A 21,812-nucleotide genomic window follows, 5' to 3' on the forward strand; every position below is an offset into this window, starting at 1 on the left:
TGTTACAAGTTTGGAAATATCTTCAAAGTAACTCTTTATTTTCCTCTTTTGTTTAACAGTCTAACAACGTTAATAATTTATAACTAAGGAACATTTCATGTGGTCTTTAAAAAGTCTGGTTCTGACATCTTGAATGAGTGTGTGATGGTGAGAGATTTTCATTCTGAGACCAACACTACTGAGTACAATATTAATTTTTGTGTCAGGGAAACAAGTATGATTGCTCTCTTTGAAGGTGTTCACAGGACCAGGTCCTTATTTTACTGGGTTGTTTTCTTTAAGGAAACACTGAGCTGGCTGGAAGAGAACTTGCAGATCCACTCCACCAATTAAGCACAAGCCTGCCTAGGTTGGAAGCACAGCCTTCACAGCTCATGTACTTGTCGGAGCTTTAGGGGAATTACAGCAGAGCTCGCTACTTCCCTTTCCTCTCAGAATCCCATGTTGCTGCCATTGCATTACCTTAAACAATCTATCATTTCAGGGTATAACTAGAAAATTCCAGCATATCCCCTTCTCAGTATATTCCTTTTAAGCTAAAGGCTTTTCTTTATCAAGTCCTTATTAAGGATAGTGCCTTTGATACCTACGTTATTTTGTGAAGTTCAGTAGTATGGCACTACTTTAAGTCTTCCCCACTACATCCAAAAATAAAAACTCATGGGATTTTTCTGTGACTCCAACTGATTAAGGTCAGATTTATTTCAGCAATTGCTTGCTGTCTTTAGATGTAACACTTTTACAGTTCTTCTCTCTGCTAGAAACTTCATGTTTGTTTTTCTTAAAATAAGGCTTCCTCCTACCAGTTTTGGAAGTTCCTGCCAGGGACTGCAAGTAGGAAATAGGTGTTCAGTTGTCCTTCCAATTCTCTGTGCTCCATGAACACACACACTCTCTTTTATCCTTTTCTTATCTGTCTCTGAGCTTTGGTTCATAATCCCCACTTCAGGCCACTTCCCCAAGTCTCTCAGAAAAACATGCTATTGCGAGTCTGACTTCATTCCTGCCTTTTTCATCTGTAGGAAAAAGTTTCTCCTTGACAATCCCTTCCATCATGCCAGTCCACAGTCAAATGTTTCTGTTTTTCATGTGGCTCAGTATTTTGCATTTGATGTAGTAACAGCAATTTTGGCTGCAAGACCCTTCAGCTTCATTATTTTACTGAACTAGTAATGTCACCTCTTAACAAACACTTAACAAACTTAACTATTTAAGAAAATTACTCGTGAGTTCTCTATTTGTTCTGCTTCCTCCATGCATCTTTTCTACACCCACCATGTTTTAAATACTGATATGTACAAAGGGAGAGTGCACAGTGAGCTCTTGCAACAAACACAAGTGATCACAGTAACACAGCAACACAGAAGAGTTGAAAAAAGGAGATTTCAGTTTACATATCTGCTTTAGTCTCATTTTTCTGTAGAATTATTTTGACATCCATAATAACAGATACATACGGACACTACACACTGTATAATGTAGTGGCATCACAAGGGACCTAGTCTGTAGATGTCTGTTGTGCCACAGGAAAGTGAAGATAAAGTTACAACATCTTCTGAGGTAACTGCAACCATCTACAATTGCTCCCATCATCATACAGTCCATTATGCTTGCACACAGATCAACTCCTTCAGTACAGTAAGAACCTCCTGGACAGTCACCATCTGCTCTGCCTGTAGAAATATTCCTTTCGTATACGGCTTTTTCAGCCCCGTGTCACAAAAATGTAGCAGAAGCATTCTGAAAAACATAGAGAAAAGCTTTTCTTGAACACTGATTGGTCTTGAGTGTTTAAGTCAGAAATGGTTGCACCTGGACCTCTCTTGGCTGGTGCAGATTGCCAGGACTATTTGTGACTGTCGGCCAATGTTCTGGAGAAATCTGTGAACCCAAGGTTCCTTGCACCCCCAGCATCCTTCATGCAACTATTTCCTTTGGTTGTCTTTCTAACAACCATCAAAGTCAAAGGACTTGTTTTATGTGGCACGGTATCCTTAGATATGAATCTCAATATATACTTCCTAAATGGCCAACTCACAGATGATACACCTGAAAGCCAACAATACTTCTCAGCAAATTCAGGATGTACAGGGAATCCTCATCCTTCACACAAAACTTTTTAAATCCACTCTGTATGTGAGGCAATGTAACTGGATTCTGTAGCCATCAGATGGCTACAGTGAAGCTGGGCCATTGGCTACGATCCATGTTTCCCATGAGCTTAACAGCACTCTGATATGTATAAAACCAAGCTGCTTAAGACTTTAGGTTATGGCTTTTATACATCTATTTGGGTGTAAAGTCATAAACAACTGTTCGCAGAATTTACTCTATATAAATGGAAAATGCAAAGGAATATTTTTCACTGATAAGCGGCTTGATTTTACATACCTTTTTTGTGTTACTTGGTTTTATCATACACTTTATAGAAAATATAGACCAGACTCTGTCTGGATAGAATCAATTGCTTTGAAAAGCTTCTAAAAGATAGTGCTCTAAATTGTTTTTGTGGTGCAGTAGCATAGCAATAAGACTGTAGAATGAAAAATACAAAAAGATTCACCAATATATATAGGAAATTCAATTATTCACAAGTGAAGAAAATCAAGATAAAGAAGAGTGCTTTTGTGTTGAGTACACCAGCCAATCCTGTATGTATCATATGAGGCTATGCTTATTGGCAGTATTCCCAATAGGTAGGAGAGTACAGAGGACTGATTTGGGAACACAGCAGGCTTCTCAGTTGATATTGAGGGTTTCAGCTTTCATTAAAAATAAATACTTCCAGCCATTCTGTTTATGGAGAAAACTGCTTACTCAGAGCTTCATAAAACAATACCATGTATGTCAATGAGTGCTAACCTAGACTGAAACCATACCATGATTTTAAAAGTTCCTAACCACTTGCTATGAAAGCCATGTAAAACAAACAAACAAACAAAACAAACAAACAAAAAAAACAACAACACATAATGTGATGCAAATTTACACTACTTGGAGAAGAGGCATAACACTAGTTAAGTGTGTATCTTGTAAGGCTCCTAGTCTAAAAACACGGAAGAAGTGCAAGTGATATGTTTCTCTGAATCAGTATTTACTTTTCTAAGCTGTGGGAGACACCAAGCTAAAGCATTTGGCAAAGGAAAATGCAGCATCAGTACTCTTTGTTTCAGTTGAAATCTGTTGTTGTTAAAGCACACATCTGTGCAAAATTCAGGCCAGGAATGAAGTCTGAGAGTAGACTTCCAACCTGCTGATGAGGTATAAGAACAGCAAAAACAGTTCAAGGTGTTCCTGCTTTTTATTCACGTAGGTGGCAGAACACAGTCGCAATTGTGTTATAGACTGTATAAATGAAACATAGGGGCAGCAGTGCCTACCCTGAAGTCATGTAGACCAGATAAAGAAGAAAGGAGAAAAAGCAGGAGGGTAACCAGAGGCAGAGGTGATTGCTGGCCTCCTCTCAGTTACCCATTTAGGGGTACTAACAGAGAATGAAACCAGAACTGCCACCAAGCCTTCAAAGGAGCAGTAATGCAGCCACATTTCTATCCTGAAGTGATCATCTCAGTAATATCCCCTATATCAGGCAGCGCTGGTTTTCCCTGTAACCTATTCAAATGCATTGGCAGTGAAACAGCTAACAGACCTTTCCAAAATGTTCACAGCTCTGTCAGAAGCTTCTTTTTGGAAGCCATTCATATTGGACATTAGGATACAGAGTCACTTTCAGGCAGGTTCTCAAAATCTAGCCTCGGCCTTTTTTATTCCAGACAGTTCAACAAACTGCAGTTTGCTGCTCTGCAGCTGGCACAGGAATTTATCAGCTCATCCCTTTCACTTTTAATAGGCAGGCACAAAGAACTTGAGCATAGTTTCTGGTCTACCCAAATTAATGGATGTATCTGCTATTTAATTCATCTGTATTTTGCATGCAATGCTTGCATGCCTCATGGGAAATGATATAGACTTGTTCAACCACACTGTCTGGAAAAGTCCCATGACTGAAGGTAGTAATGAGTCATGATGCTTGAGAAAGGAAGAGCAACCACCCAACAAAACAGGCTAAGCTTAGAGTAGCCAGAGCTATGATCTGAATACACAGCTTTTCAGGGCTGCTTTGAAGAGTTGTACAGGTACAAGTGACTGTAACAAGAGGGTGTAAGGAAAAATAAGTTTATATTGTCAAGGACACAAAAAAGTCTCTGAGTGGAACAAAGACTCCTGTATGAAAAAAGGTCAAACACACATCATCGTTTTGTCTGGTGATTATTATTAGCATAGTGCTTCCTGCGAGAAAGTATACCTAGCTGGAGTTGTAAAAGCAGCAGTAGATAAAGCAGAGTGCTCACAACTTAGCAACAGCTTTGAAAGTATTGTCAATAAAGCTACAGTTTGAAATAGGGCCAAGTGATAGTACGTGATAATACTGCACAATTGAAGCAGCACTTCAGTATCTAATCTTGGGATTAGAGCAGATCTGGAGGTTCACACTATTGAAACCATGTCAAGGCTGAATTTATAGCTCTCCTTGGCAGATATAAATAACAGCCACAGATTATTGGGGCAAACTTTGATATAGTTCCCTGAAAAAAATGCCCATTTAAAACCATGGAAACTTTCTTTTTCATCCAAAAACAGAAAAAGAGAATTCTCAGCTTCAGTAGATGCTGAGGCATCTGTTTTCCACTATCACCGTGTTTATATGAATGTTTCTAAAGATCCAGCTTCTAGATATTATGGTCTTTGATAAGTTCAGTTAAGCAAAAGGCCTGGCTACAAACCAGTGCTTTACCACACACATGGCCTTCATACGCATGAGACAATCATCGCATTCTCTGTGGATGTGCAGATACTGTAATTGTTGAAGTGAAATATTCAGCATAGACAAATTCTGACGTCATACAATTCCTTAGAAGCAGGCTTATTATTTTTTTCTTCAGTTCATTTAAAAATATTTGTGCATATACACATTCATATATACACAAAAAAGAGGAAGGACACAGATGCCCTATTGGAAAGTGATCTTTTAAATACCGTTTTTCAGTCTGTACTTAGAAGCTGTCTATGCTACAGCCGAATAAGATTACATCTGATGTACCAACTTCTCAATGTCATACTTGGTTAATGTCATGCATACTATACTCCAAGCGTAGCTACCATTTGTTTTTCAACAGCTACATGAACCATGTATTTGTCAGTAATTATATATATATTTTTTTTCTTTTATTGCTGCTTTTTCATGGAAATTTCAGAGTGAAAACTATTGCCATAAAACATGGTTCCTTTTTTTTTTTTTTTTTTGCTTGACAGATGCATCTGCTTGAGCAAGAGCAAAACTCAACTCTATTAAACCAGTAATCCTTCCATATGACATTGTCACACAGCACAGATGTCCTTTCATAGGATTTCTGTCAAGGGGATGGCTTGCCATTCCACACTGACAGGTAGGGCTGGGGGTGATCAGCAAAGAGATCAGAGATTTCTTAAAATGCCTGTCATCAAATTTAAACCAACCTTTATGCAATTCGCTGTGGAGAAAAATTAATTATTGCCCTGCAGTAATTGCTTCCATTTACACACACCTAAATGTTACCAAGCTTTGTGAATGTGAGAACTGCCTAACTGCACACAGAGCACCTGCCATTAACATGTGGATGTCCTGAGACTGGGGACTTCAAAGAAATGATATAAGCTTCTTTGAAATTTTTTCCATACATTCCCTGATTCGTCCTGTTGGAGCCAGAATAGTTAGGACATCTTACTTAAGATGGGAAGATACACAGGATAATCAGAATAGTCACATTAGGATTTTCTAGATCATTCTTAAGGTAGTTTTCCTGTTGCCTACTTGGAATATGTAAAATACATGGCATTATGATTTAAGGGAAAGTTTTCACCAGCTTGCACATGCCTTATATAATTCACTTGCTGCCTCACTACCCACAAGTATTATGCCATCACCAAAAATCCATACCAAGGATGGTACTTGCTGCTGCTCCTCTATTGACAACACAACATTGACATTAGAGCCTAAAAGCCACAACGACGCATGCACCAAATATGCAAGCAGTAACACTTGGGACAAGGAAATGCTTCATTTGGGTCTGCTTCCTTGGAGCTCTTGAACCCAAACCAAACACAGCAAAGTAGTAACATATTTATTTATTTCCTGTTCAATCTGTGTGGTTTGTCTAAGCATTAGCTTCTTTGCATATTTTTTTTTTTCTCTCCCTCTTTAAGAAGCTCTTTAAACAAAGAACAGCACATTTCCTTATTCTAAAAAAGATCTCCAGGCTAAAAGGGAAACAATGAGACTTTTACTTCTTTGTCCTTTGGTATAAAAGAAGAAAGTTTTCAAAAAGACACATTTCTTTCATTTGCAAGAAATTAAATCCAGGTTTAAAGCTTTTCTCCAGCCCACTACTGTTTGATTTCTTTGGAGGGAAGCTACAGCAGTGCCAGGTCCTGGGAAGAACTTCAACATGTGTTGGCAATCTTGCAAACTGAATTTAGAGCCTCTCAAATTCAATATTGGGATAGTTATTAAGAGCAATTCTTGCCTGAAGCCCTTTATGGGAGTTTATGTTAAGTCACTAGCACTCTCTTTTAGCATGAGTTCCCCGTTGTTCATCCCAGATGATGTTTAGAACAATCCTAATCTACTTCCTGGGGCATCCCGCTGAGATACAAGTCACATTATTAACAGCTAGTAGTTCTGATCATAACTTCCAACAGGGCCATGCAATTTAGTTCCTGGAATCTCCTGCTTAGCTTTTCATTTAGACAAATCACTGCTGGCTGGAGAGAAAGGGTAAAGCCAAAATGGGAGGAAAATACAATTTTCTAGAGAGAGCATTTTTGTATATGACCTTTATTCCCATAGCTTTCAGCAGGACTGTACAAAGAATAAACTCGAATAGATATTTTTTATCTCCTTTTTCAAACAAGGTATCATAAAGAAGTGATCTATTACAGAACTTAAAATATGGAAGTGACTCTTTCAGGGCTTTCATACCCTCCTGGGCGCACCACAAAGCTGGGCACAAGATGTCATTTCTACTTCTGCAGCTGAGTGACACCATACTCCTCAACTTTTGAAACATCCTCTTTCTTAGCAAACGAGACTTAGAAGATACTTGTCTGTTTCAGGGATTTGAGACTACGCAGAACGTGCTGGTTCCCCTAGACTAGGAAGCATGTAGGCAGCACATAGGTCAGTCAAGTTCACAGTCTTCCTTCTTCTGTTCTCTCTTTGCTTTGAAAGAAAATAACTGCAGCCTTTGTAATGGACCTTATTTTTTTTTTTCACTATTTACCACAGTAGTCAGGCCAGAGCTGATGAATAATACTTTCTTAACTTCATTCCCTCACTGCAGAATAACTAATTGAAATCAGAAAACAAAACAAAACAAACTGCTACAAAAACAAAACAAACAACTGTAGGCAACACCATACTGAAAAATAAATAAATAAACAAAATCTTCTGTGGAAATCTTTACAGAAATTCGCTTCACTTCTATATTCTTGTGACCCCTTCAATGATCAATGAAGCTTATCAGTGAAGTCAGCTGTTGTATCAGATACAAAATCAGAAACAAAGGGTACAACTGATACATATCTGATGGCAGCAAAGTTGAGTATCATTACTCATTTTATATGCTGAAGTTCATTCACTCACAGCCGAAACCCAAAACGCTCACATCAAGTCTTGCTATCACCACACACTCTCCGTTTGTCTGCTCTGAGATCAGGTTCCAGTCTGGGGTGCTGTGAAATACAAACTGGTGGAGCTACATACGCCCTGTGAGCACGTTTCTCCAAATCTCATGTCCTATTACTGGTCAATCCTTGTCTCTAAATCACCCATTTCTTGTTTCTTTTGTCCAGGAAGGTTTTGTGTTTGTTTACCCATGTAAAAGCATTTCTTTGTGCATTCTGATTAGAGAGTACACTTAGAAGAACATATGTAGCATTATATGAAAACAAGAGGGTAAACCTACAAGCAGGGTAAGTCAGTTACTCAGCTAGGGCTGAGTAAGAGTTACTTTGCTGCGGCAATCAGGACTGAATTCTTCTTTAAAATTCATTGCCTCTGTCATGGTTACTGCAGCAAAGCAAATTAATTTAAGATTCCCTTAGAGGTCCACATGCAGAATTATATATGATTCCCCCACCAAGAGAAAGGAAAAATAGAAAATTTCATATCCATGCCTTTTTTTTTTTTTTTTTTTTTGTAAACTGCTTTTAATTGGTACAAGCTTCCTATTGGCCTTGGGGCTATCTCAGTTTGTGACTCAAGTGCTACAGCTGAGTTTATCTAGCGCTGAGGTTCATAAACACCCTTAGCTGCTCTGTAACACCTTACTTTTACACCAGTTGTGATGAGCTCAGTGAAAGGAGGAAAAAAAAAAAAAAAAAGGAAAAAAAACCCAAGACATTCCTGCTAGGCTCAAACAGTGGATGCACTCTCAGATGACCCCTTGACATTTTCCAGTCATTGCAGAAAGGGCTGTCCCATCTCTGGAAATAATCTAAACACTGATCCTCCTAACTGTCAGAAAAGAACCAGAGATTAGGAAAAAATGCCTTTAGAGATTTTCTGATCAACAAACTTCTCTTATAAGTGCCAATGTATAGGTGAATAAAGGTTTGCTTTAACTGGTAACAAATCAATATTTGTGCAGGTTCACATCCCACAAAAGCAGAAATGGACTTGTGGCTATGACACTATTACAGGGAAGAGTCTAAAGAAGTGGTAGCATTGTAAGAGTAGGATCCTTTTGTTACATGCTTCCTTTCCCAAACTGAAAAATTTGAGATCAACATTTTCTTTCAAGTGGAATTTGAAAAGGTTATTGAACCTCAAACATCTGACTTCGCATAAATACACTGCAGCTTAGATTCCAAGGCAAACAAAAGTACGAGTATAGCAATAAGTTTATGCAGAGGCAAACAACTTCAGTGCTGAAGACAGTAACCATAACAAGGCACCTGTACTCAGAGAAACCTTAATTCAGAAAAAAGGTGAGCAACACAGTAAAATGTACTGATATCCTAAAACTTTGGAACAAAAAAGAATATAAGCTACGCAAAGGTTTGAAGAGGGATTAGCTTTATGTGAATACATGTAATTATACTGGTTTCTGAACTCTTCACAGAAAATGATATTGAGACAATAAAAGTGAGAGAACTAACAAGTGAACTGGAATTACTACTACTATTTTTTTTGTAGTTCCCTCCTCCATACACACCCAGGGACAGGTCATCAAGCAGGGCAAATGCTCATGACTGACATCAACTTATTGTTCGGTCTACCATTCAAGAGCAGAATGGATTATATGTCAAAGAGATCTAAAAAGGAGAAACGATGTCTTAAAAATATGATCATTCAATAATTCATTGAATTTTCCCAAACTGCTACATACCAGTATTTGTAGAAAACTCAAAAATTTTTAAAGGTAGAACACATCTGTCAAATTTAGGTCAAGCTTCTATATATGAAGTACTCCAGGTAAACAGAACAGATATCAGGGGAAATTTATGTGGAACTTTTAGCATGACTGGGAGGGAAAGGGAGAGAAAAGAGAATTTATATTATGACTAGGTATTCTGGTTTATTTTAAATAGGAAGTTGTGTAAAGATGGAAGAAACTGTTAGCGTGCAGTTTCTCAGAGACACAAGGTGTCAGCCGTAGCACAACAGAGAATCAGGTCTAGCTACATACTGTTAGGCTTTTCTAGGTTAGTGCAACGTTTTAAGCAGGTTTGCCAAGCTATGTTTTTCAGTTTAAAGGGAACATTAGAGCTTGCAAGCCTATACTTTCGTAGAAAGACTTTAGTTTAACATTTACAGGACAAGATTCCCCCATTGAACATTTGTCTGGTCATTGCAAATGCTAGTATTTCCATCACTAAGTTCCGAGAAAAACAGTTTGGGTCAAAAAGATTTTGCATTACATGTGAAGGAGAATGAACAGTTTTGTATAATAAAGAACTGCTAGATTTCTATACTCAGAAATAAAATAAAATGAAAAAAAAAGAGGAAAGAAGCATCAAATCAGCTCTTTAGCCAATGATGGGACATTTGTTGCATGCAGCAACCACGGGATACCTAGGTAGGATTAGAGTACCTGGACCTCATAAGTCAGTTAAAGCTACATCCTTTTCTAGCCTGAACTGCAAAATTTAGTGGTACCAAAGACCAAGGATAGGGGATATTTACTTCTAAAGAAAGCAAAAAATAACAAAGAACATTAGATGCTAAGAGATATTAGGAAAGAAAACCCGTAGTAGCCAACAAATTAAAAGACAAAAGGGGAGACAGATGAGACATCCACACCTTTTGCCAAAGCTCATGGGCTGAAAACAAACAAACAAAAAACCCACCCCAAAACCTATTTGTTAAATCATAGACTCTAAGTTAGGAATAAACAAACCCTAAAGATGAATCATACTTTACTTCACACCCGACGCTGATATTATACTTTTTTTTTCTTCTTGTTGTTAGAGAGGTTTTAGGAAGAGGTGTCATTTGAAAGTTGAATTGCTATCAGTCAGTCTGGGAAATGTCTGTTTGAAGGAATCATGCTGCCTCTAAATTTGTCTGTTGCTGTCATCAGTTGAATAGTCTCACATCTCATCTCCAAGAATTATAAGTCAGTAGAATTGTTGAAGTTAGCATCAAAGAAAGATGGGAAATTTTCCCCTGCGCAATCCATCATTTGCCTTTTTAAGGAATGTTTAGATGTGAAGACTTATAATCTTGTACACGGGAGTACTGCTCAAAATATTGAAGTATATTCTAAATCTTGGAAAAGGAAAAAAGTGTGGGGGGACAAATGTCCCCAGGAAGTAGGGTTAGGCACAATGGTCTTTCCCCTTGAAGTCTACTTCAACCAAGAAAGTTCCAGAGAGGATTATATTCCAAAAACCTTTCTGTGGCTCACTTGGACATCAATTCTATCATCTTTCCCTATCTCACCAGCACTTCAGCTGGTTATCTAACAAGAAGCCTGGTACAGAGGAAGGAAGAGCAGGAAATCTCTAGATCTCTAGGAATCTCTAGAAGAGGTAATGCTTGCAAATCAGTGCGAGAAAGCTCATAATATGCACAATAACAATTTAATAAATAATCTCATGCTACTGAAGACTTACATGTTCTCTAAGAAACACCAAAATCCGTTATAAGCACATCCAGTAGATTCCCAGCTCTGTTTCAGGACCTCTAAAATATTTCCACTGTCTCTGCAAGCCCTTTTACGAATTTCACACGTGGAGCTTGCTATATAAAAACTATTTTTTTGCATATTTTTGGAGGCCACTTAAAAACAGCCTCAGAAGAGTAATGAATCAGTGATTAAAAGCACAGCCAAATAATTTTAAAACTCAGAATTTACCTATGGTAAGATCCATGGAAAGTTAACATTTGTCAAGCATGAGAATAGCATTGATGCTGGTACCACCTATTCCAAGACCAGAGAAAAGCAGGTACGTTCATTTATGCCCCAGAGCACTTAACAATTTCAAGGCCTTCTGCAAACATTAACTAATTAATCCTCCTCTACTCTTGCCAAATACACGATTGTATTAAGGATTGACCTAATGTAACCTTAAACGTTAAACAAAGCAACAGTCTACAGAAATTATAAAGAAAAACTGCTCAACCAGGGAGCTAGAAGGTATCCAACTCAACGGTTGTTTCATAAACTTTTAATCGATTTCAAGATATTAGCCAAATTGATCACTGGTTGGCGTACTATGCCACTGCAGTTGTAGCAGTGAGGCTGGCTCACTAAATAGCATTTATCATCTGTGAGGAACTCTGCAGTCCGCTGTTTCTGCAGAGATGAATTTGATTTAGTGACAATGGTCTCTTTGTTAGTGTTTACAGCTTTAAAGGATTACAGAGCCCCTTAGATTTCAAAACAACAGAAGATCCTGGAGGATTTTGTTTTAAATTCCTGTTTATTTCCTAAAACATGAATTACTATGACTTTTGGATATGAAATACCCAGTGCTAAGTACTCTAGTGCTAAACTAGCATAATCAGAAAAGTGAGGTTTAACAACAGAAACGCTGTGATTAATCTTTGTCTCTCGTGTTCGAATTGCTTTTGAGGAGCAGAACAAGAATCATCTCTCTGATCTTTAAAAGCAAGACATCCTCCTAGGCTTGCATTTTGAAGCATACTAATTTTATGAATAACATGTTTTACTGAAGATTGATAAAGCAAAATGTATAGGCACAACTCAAAGATTACAAAGAGATTACTGTGAAATACAAGTCTCAGTTTAAGAGGAAAAACACTGACAGTTTTTTTTACCTTGCTGAATAACAATTATTAAAAATACCTCAAGAGATGCAGACAGTAACTAAAATACAACTATATATTTGCAAATTCAATATATATAGTAATTTAGAAATGCCTCATTTACTGTCAAAAGTGTTAAAATATGACAACAGAAATTACACAAACATTTTTATTTTCTTTCCAGTGAAGTTATCTTGTGGTTTGAGTTTAACAGTGGAAACAGAAATTTGAGCATCCTATTGATATTTCAAGACTACAGTACTCATATATCACCAAATTCATGAATTCATGAGCTAATCCAACAATTAGCGATTCCCGCTTAGCCTCCAGAGAGATTATTCTGCAAATTTCTTTATAGCAAGTTATTAGGTGGAGAAAAGCCAAACCAAACCAACCAAACAAAAAGAAAGCCTACACACAGGTTCTCCATTCTTTAATTCTCAACTGAAGTTTCTCAATTCTTTAAAAATATCAATTAAACTTATAACTATATAACTATAACTTACTATAAGTGTCTTTTCCTGAACATTTTGTGAACTTTTATGGTTTTCTGGAAATATAAACACCACCTGTTATAACTAAACCTGCTGCTTCAGAATTTTCAAAGCTTGATTTTTAATTAAATTGTTTGTCGTGGTGTAGTTTGCTCCTTCCTCCCACAGCCCCCTTATTTTAAGTATTATGATATGGCCGAGGAAGATAACTATCAACACTGCACCTGCTACGCCTTTTGTGTTGTGCGTGCACCTTTGTAGCCTTTGTACCAAAATGACTCATACAGAAGCTCATCCTGGGTAGAAACATGCTTCTGATTTCCAACATAATGGAAGAGTAATAAAATTATAAATAACTACGGCAAATACTGTAACTGGTACAATTCAGCTGATAAGGAAACAATATGCTCAGGTAACAGCATTCTTGATAATGAGGGCAATGGCCCTAATGACAATATAGGAGTAAAACATGAATAAGCTGGCTGAATTTTACAATGCTGATACCATTAATAGGAATCATTCAGTGATTTTTGCATTGGTGGTGATCAATGGTTTCCAGTTTTATAACTTCAGAAAATTATTATTGATCTGTTATCACCTTCCACTCAGTTTATTTAATGCTACAGTTCATAAACAATAACTTTGTCTATAAATACAATAAGGATGACAGCCAGACTGACAGTTTCCCTTTTGTTTCCCAGATATTTTTCAAAAGTTCTTTTTAGGTCCAAATACTATACAGACGAGGAATGACACAGCATGAGAGGCACTCCCTCTTAAGAAACTTCAACCCTGAGTCATGCTGGTCATTCCTGGTGCAAATACAAAAAGATCATCTTCCCTTGCTCAAATTTCTTGCTGTATTTTGGTTTACAACGGAAGCCTCCCCTTCTATGTACAAATTGTTTCCCTCGAAGAGGCTTGCTCCCTGCAAAACTTATAGAAAGAGCACTAATAAAAAATAACCACCTCAGACAGAAAGCACAAGTGGCCAACTACCCTTAAATAAGGGCATGCTTGATACGCATGCTTGAGAAAAATGTCCTCTTTGTGCACATCTGGATTTGTGTGGAGCTTCCTCTGCCTGCTTCTAACTGTGGGTAAGAGCCAGGTTACAAAACGACCAGAAGAGACAAGGAGGAGAGGTGCGCAGACGCTGTTCCTGACCTATCTGCATGCACTTGCTACTTCTTCGCTATGAGTAATTAGAATTATTTATGAGGGATATATTATTTATGAACCACTCTTAAATGTGGCAGGAGCCTAACAACTGAAGCAAATATGAAGGAACAATCTCAATTCAAAATAACAGAACAGCGAGGAGCAAATAGGTGGGGAACCAATAATCTGGCAGTTCTGTTGTAAAGAATTGGTGTAATATCTTCAAGTTCCTGATATTTTGTCATCTCCCCCCTACCCCTTGTTGATCTAGTTTGATTGATCTAGCCTGATTTTGAACACGCCAAAGGGTCACTGACATCCCAGCACAACTAGGATCAGGGAGGAAGACTGTGAGACAGCTGTGAAAGAAGGGGAAACAATGTGCTGAATCTAGTGGAGACAAGAGAAAGCTAATCAAGAAAGGTGATCAGATTAGAGAAATAGATTGCAAGTACTGAAATAAATGCAACAAGAAGAGAGTACTGGGACCTGAAGGAAGTGAGGGAATCAAATCAGCAGACAGGAAAGATGTCTGGAATTTTTCTTTTCCATTATTATTTTAAATATCAACCTAAAAGGATATTGTGCAGTTGCTCATGTGTTTGTAATTCATTGTCTGCTACTTGTGTTTTAACATGAGGGGTCAGGAATCAGTCTCCTGCACTTCCTTCATGACCCTGTCTACATCCTTGGGCACATCACTTTACATGCCTTCATTTCCTTATAAGATATATATTACAACAGCAGTATGCAGCATTTGGACTTAAGACTATTAATTCACATTTCAAAACTATGCCTTCATTTCCTTACGAGAGATATATTACAACGGCAGTATGCAGTGTTTGGACAATGGACTATTAATCCACATTTCAGAACTAATAACTACCGAACGTGCACCCAGCACTCGAGATTACTCCCATGTGAAGTGCTCACTTAGCATCAGCCGAACTCTGGCAAGAAACAAGGGGGAAAGGCTGACTGTGCACAAACCATGAAGCTGAAGACAGGTCTGTTTGTACATGCGTCCCTCTGCTCTCTTCCTATTCAGTAGAGAGCATCAGTATTTTTTAACAAAGCAATCCCAGAAAACAAACAAACATACATGTGCTTTGCACGTGTGGTAAAGAAGACACTATTCTAAAATTTCTCTAATTCTCCTTGGTTAACTGTGTGTGTGTAGACCTGTGATAAGCACTAAATATGCAGATATATTTCTAAATAACTATTTTCCTAAAGTGATATTTCTCCCTAAAAAGATGGAAGATGAATAAATGCAGTGTTTCTTACACCAAGATTCTGTTTATAGCTGCCAGACTCTCTTCACGTATCACCAAAACATGACCCAGGAAAAAAATAATTATCTATTTTCATGATACATACAAGTCCACTCATGACCAATGGATTTTGCTCTATAAATCCATCATGGGTGGCAGTAGGTAGAAGCCAATAGCTGACTAATGCACAGCGTGCAGAGTAAGGAGTGAGGGGAAAAAAGAATGTGTGGGAAAATCCTGCAAACACTACAGTCAGTGAAGGAAGAGAAGGAGCAGGCCATGGGAGCAGGCATCCCTATCTGAACACACCAGAGCAGATATCCACCCTGCAACCACTGGAGGGCCCCATGCCAGAGCAGACGGATAGTTCCTGAAGGAGCAGCCGTCCACGGAGAGGATTCACACTGGATCAGCAGAAAAACCTGAGGAAGAAGCAGCAGCAGAGAAGAAATCTCCATGTTCCTGTGCTACTCAGGGTCAGGAAGACAGTTAGAGGAGGTGGGAACGAAGGAGGCAGTTTGAGCCTTGGTGTTTTGTCTTTGTCATCATTCTATACTATTTTTAATTGGAAATAATTTAATTCTCCCTAAGTCAAGCCTGTTTTACCTGTTTTGCGATTGGAAATGATGTCCCCATCTTTATCTTGACCCGTGAGCTTTTTCATCTTTTCTCCCCTTGTCATGCTGGGGCAGCAGACCAAGAAAGTGGCTGGCTGCTTGGCAACTGGCCAAGTTCAACCCACCACACATCATGTTGCATTTTTGTGGTAAGCTGAAGATGTGTACAAATAGCTTGTATATGAGATGCACTGGCTGGACCTTTATTATGTAAACAAAAAAAAAAAAAAAAAAAAAAAAGGAGGGGGAGGAGACTGTTTGGGAGCATTTCTGGGATTGCTGAAACCAAGCAATATAGAATAGTGCAAAGATGGCCTGAAAGAATAACTTACTATTTTCAAATCAGAAATTTTCACAGGATGAGGAAAGGATAGTTTTAGTCACACAGAATCACAGAATCACACAGAATTTTCTAGGTTGGAAGAGACCTCAAGATCATCGAGTCCAACCTCTGACCTAACGCTAGCAGTCCCCACTAAACCATATCCCTAAGCTCTACATCTAAATGTCTTTTGAAGACTTCCAGGGAAGGTGACTCCACCACTTCCCTGGGCAGCCTGTTCCAATGCCTCACAACCCTTTCAGTGAAGAAGTTCTTCCTAACATCTAACCTAAAACTCCCCTGCCGCAACTTAAGCCCATTCCCCCTCGTCCTGTCACCAGGCACGTGGGAGAACAGACCAACCCCCACCTCGCTACAGCCTCCCTTGAGGTACCTGTAGAGAGCGATAAGGTCGCCCCTGAGCCTCCTCTTCTCCAGGCTGAACAAGCGCAGCTCCCTCAGCCGCTCCTCATAGGACTTGTTCTCCAGGCCCCTCACCAGCTTTGTCGCCCTTCTCTGCACCCGCTCGAGCACCTCGATGTCCTTCTTGTAGCGAGGGGCCCAAAACTGAACACAGTACTCGAGGTGCGGCCTCACCAGAGCTGAGTACAGGGGGACGATCACCTCCCTAGCCCTGCTGGTCACACTGCTTCTGATACAAGCCAGGATGCCGTTGGCCTTCTTGGCCACCTGAGCACACTGCTGGCTCATATTCAGCCGACTATCCACCATCACTCCCAGGTCCTTCTCTGCCTGGCAGCTCTCCAACCATTCCTCTCCCAGCCTGTAGCTCTGCTTGGGGTTATTGCGCCCCAGGTGGAGGACCTGGCACTTGGCCTTGTTGAACTTCATGTAGTTGACCTCAGCCCATCGGTCCAGCCAGTAATGCATTAGAACAAAGAAGAACCCTTATGCAACAATTATTCATTATCACTAGCTCCCTGGAGTCCTCAATACATATGCCTGTTAAACAAAAATAACAAGGGAACATGAATATAGAAAATAAAAGTTGCTGCGAACAGCCTATCACCCCCTAGCCGTGATGCTGTATACAGAGTCAATAAGATTATGAAAGACAGGGTCATCACATCTGGTCAGCCACCACACCAGGAGACCAAGGCAAATAATCACACTTGCATTTGACATAGCTATCTTTCCATTTTACCCTGCTTAAGTGCCTTTATTTCTAGCCTTCTGCTCTCACAGGTTTTCTGTTCTTGAAAAGTATCACGATTCCCTTCTAAAAAAACAGTAAAGATTAACTTAAGCGGGGAAAATCAAATATCTCTGCAGCATCTTTCTAGTAGTTCAGTTCTATCAGCAAGATGTGTTTCAGGTATCCAGAGATGGAAGATGACAGAAAAAAAAACACAACTCTGGTCCTATCCTAGACTAGGGTGGTGGAGGAACAGCAAGCTCTTTAAAGCAGGTCCAACTCTTGTAAGTTGTAACTTAGGCTAAAGCCTTCTCCAGCATGCTGAGGATAAATGTGAACAAATTCACATTGACTGAAGGGACTGAGGTGCTTGGAGCAAAGTCAGAGATTTCTCCCATCTCTTAATGTAAGGATTCTCTCCTCTTTGCAAATAGTTCCTTGGACCCTTTTTCTTGGCACTGCAGAAGAATGGTCTGTTTTCATGGCTGAGGAACTGTGAGTACAGGTGCACCTCTAAGGCTCAGATGATGCTGAGGAGCTCCCTGGGAGAACAGCCCCACAGCAGAAAGCTCCACTTGTCAGTCCAGGGTGCTGCTGCTCTGTCCTGTGGGGAGCTCAGGCATTCGTGGCACAATTCACTCATTCTCTGTCAGCTGAAGCAATGTTGTACAAAAGAGACTTTAAAGCCTTTGTTTAACCTGCTACATAGTGCCAGGTGGGCTCTGAAAAGAACAGAAGACATTCTAGGCATAGTGAATCAAAAAGAAGCCATCTGAATTTTTGAAAGAATGGGAAAAAAGGTACAGCATTCCCCAGCTTTTCTGAAGGTGGCAAAACTGCACGGCCTAGTTAGTGCACAATCACAAAGCACATGAAAAATGCTAATATGAGAAGACAGGTCTGGAATTCATGTAGGACTGGAAAGGATGCATCCATGGTTCAGGAGTAGTCTAATCTGACCTCTAAACTTCAACGTGTAAAGCACTTGAGATTTATTTTTAAGATTGTTCGTCACAGAAGAGTGTGTGTGGAAATCAGAACTTTCATGTCCATATGCAAGTTCTATTTTAGCCACAATGTGAAGTAAAAAAATGGCTCACTAAACACTGGATATGAAAGGCTGTAGAGATACTTCTCCCATTTGGAATCCCTTGTATCAGTTCAATCAGTTTCAATCACTTCAAATCAATCAATCTTTATTTCTTAAGTACTTTGGGCTTACCACATTTTCCATAGCTTGAGAAATTTTGAAAAATGCATTTTGGACTACTTGAACTAAATCAATTAAAACCTCCAACCATTAAATTGAATCTAGGAACTTCATATATTCCTAGTCTCTCTTTTCATACTCTTAAACAGATCGTTTTAAATCTGACGCAGTTATACTGCATCCCTTTGGCAGTGTTCTCTAAAGCAATGTTCTTTTCTTGTCCTCTCTTCCAACCCTCAAGAAAGAAATTATATATACACACACACGTATATAAACATGTCTCAATAAGCATTTATAGCCATGACAAATTTATTCTTACTGTCAATTTAATACATGTGTTTTCAACTTAAATTTGATATACAGTCTGGTGTTTTCTATTAGATCATATAAACAAGTATTTGACTTAAAACGGGATTATTTTTCTTCACTGAGACTGAGAGAAGCAATAAACATCACTCTTCCTGGGAATAAAAATGAGGTGGTAATTCCATGAAATATAACCATTAAAATAACAACAGAAAAATCACTGGTGTAAAGAATAAAAAAAAGCTTGACCACAGGCCTGGTTTGTTTACTGATCTTCTGGACAGAAATTGTTTTTGCATGACTGCTTCAATGCATTACATCAAAATGAGGCACGCTTCTTTTTTTTTTCCCAGTGTGCATACTAGGAAAAACAAGTCAGCCTGCTGTCATCAGCAGTACCAGCATGAATCCCAGAGCAAGTGGGACTAGGTAGGCACCTCACCAACTCTGTAGGATAAAGTTACTATTCTGTTCTAGATTTTTTAATCACTTCTTGGGAGGTAGAGGGGAACTTTTCCTTTCTCCTGAACACATATTTTTGTTTTTGTAAAATAAGACTGCAAGTCTGTAACGCAGTTTGGGAACTTTAAAATCTTAAAGGATTTGAATGAGAGCATTTCATCTAACTCTGAGAGATTATTGCCATAAACAATCTTCAATGGAGGGGAAAAAAAATACTCAAAAGGAGTGGTATGTTCCTGAGAGGGAATAAGCTCATCTCACAGAGGGTTATTTAATTGTCTGCATACCTTTAAGAAAAGGCAAAGCAAATGTAGATTCTGGCTGACAGACAGCTTGTTACTCTACCTAAGGAGCTGGTCCAGGGAAGGAGCGCATGGTACCGCAAAAAGGTCAACTCCTAAGCAAACCAGATTGTGGACAGTTAATTGTGCTCTGGCTCAACAAAATGCACCAAAAAAAACTAATCAGGCCTGTGCACAGAAAGAATAAATAAGGCAGTTTCTATGATTTGCCTCGTCTCATCATAGGAAATTATTTTTCAGTGATCGTGATGCCCTATGGATCTAATCAGACTGAATGAATGCTTTGGCAGCACCTGTGCCAGGACTAGGTCTGCTGAGTTGCAGTGATGTACCAAAGCACTACTGCTGATGGTGGAACACCCAGGATAAATAGGGGGGAAGAAAGGTAGGAAAAAAAAGAGTAAAAATATAGAAACAAGTAAAATATGTTTTTATTAAAAACATATTTTTTCTATTCATGTTTTCTATTAAAAACAAGGCATAACAGTGACATTCAAAAGGAGAAAAGATTGTCTTTTAGAATACTCTAGATCAGTATAAATCTGAACAAATGCAGCTTCCATTAGAATAACTGGTGATAAATTAAACCACTGATGAGATTTAAAATCTGGCATTAGTTCTCCCCGCCCTCCCCCCCCCCCCCCCCCCCCCCCCCCCCAAGTATTCAAGGGAATATTCAAAAGAATAATCATAAAATTAGAATCAAATCAATTTATAGGAATTTGTAGCTACTTAGCTGAGCTTGTCAGCAAGTGACCAATGAGTTAGGAGATGACTTAGAGCATCTTTAAGGTTATACAAAAGCCAGAAATTTTTTGACTGTGTCTAGCAATAGAATAGTGAGGTTTCTATGACTCTACAAAGCATCTTTAAATAGACTAAGTAATTTTTAATTAATCAGAAGGTTTTTCCATAGTAAAAAGCTAATAGTAGAGCTAAACTAGTAAAATGTAGATGTGATTTTTGTGCCCAGGAAAAATTAATATGAAATATACTAAAATATTATATATGAAAGATTTCAAAATTAGTATGAAATATTATAGATGAAATATACCCAAACCAAGAGGCAGTAATTTGGAATAATATTTGGGATTCTATTCAGGAACACCAAAGCATTTTTACATGTTCTGCTAAGACAAAAACACCTTTTCAGTATCTCATTGCTTTTGAGCCTCATGAAACCAGCTCCTTGTGCTGTATTTAGCTTTGCTTTCCACTGCAAGAGTCTTTATACTAGCAGTACACATGAAACAGTTATATCTAAGGAAGTGTTTTCGTTTCTGGGATTGGAAGAGAGAAGGAGAAAGGGTGGGTGTGTTGTAGAACAGCCTTACATAGATTTTTTTGTGCCATGCTATGACCAGTACTGCTCCAAGAGTTTCTGATTTGTTGCTAATTTGTTCCTGAAAATTAGAGAGCTGATGGGTATTGTCACAGACGTGTTTTTATTTGGACTGCATGTCCTCTACCATCCACTGTAGCAGAGAACTGGGCCTCATTAGGATGGAAGCAGAAAAAATGAACACATGGATACATGAGCAAAGACAGACATTTGCCTTGCTGAACCATTGTTCAGCAATGGTTCAGCACTACTAGAGGTAGCACTACTCTCACGTAAGATCACTAGTAGTAGCACTAAGAAAAGCAGGGTAAGCGCCAAACTGCTAGCTGAATGCTTAAGATCAACAAATCGGGAAAAAATATACTATTTTGCTTATGGGCTTGGTATTTTTACTGTGTAACATATTTGGAGAGAAATGTGGAACTTCACAGTGCAGCTCTAAAACGCCCTCATTCTTCAGAGAGGAAGATGCATGAAGTGAAGTCATATTTTCCCTGGCTACAACATTTCAAAAACCTTGCATCATGCAGCACGGAGTAAAAGTACTTTCCATATTCCCAGTGCACATATGTCAGATACATCAACACAAATGATTGTTTAGTTATCCTCGAGGGTTAACTGTGAATACACATACCTTATACATAATTTATAAATGTATTAATGTAAAGATAGGCGGACGAGACATGGAAGGATACACAGATGCTTCTAACAGGTCAGTAGGTGGAACAAAAAATTTCCATGTTACCCTTGAACTAGGATGTTGCCATTTTGTACACTATTCCTTATGGTCAGATGAAACACATGTGCAAACTGTAAGGCTTCCAGTTAAGGAAATGAATGCCATAAGTTGTAT

At 38.7% G+C, this 21,812-nt stretch overlaps 1 protein-coding gene across 1 annotated transcript in view; it reads right to left on the reverse strand.

The window, feature by feature from the left end:
* The window catches only part of FAM241A (family with sequence similarity 241 member A), a 205,047-nt gene extending 189,161 nt beyond the window's left edge, over positions 1 to 15,886 (reverse strand). Inside the window, exon 1 of the mRNA XM_032187454.1 lies at positions 15,849 to 15,886. Coding sequence (XP_032043345.1) covers positions 15,849 to 15,878 — 30 coding nt within the window. The 5' untranslated portion in view covers positions 15,879 to 15,886. The remainder of the gene's footprint in view (positions 1 to 15,848) is intronic.
* Between the last annotated feature and the right edge of the window lie 5,926 nt (positions 15,887 to 21,812).

The sequence above is a fragment of the Aythya fuligula genome, chromosome 4 (genome assembly GCF_009819795.1).
Source record: "Aythya fuligula isolate bAytFul2 chromosome 4, bAytFul2.pri, whole genome shotgun sequence".
Taxonomy (NCBI): domain Eukaryota; kingdom Metazoa; phylum Chordata; class Aves; order Anseriformes; family Anatidae; genus Aythya; species Aythya fuligula.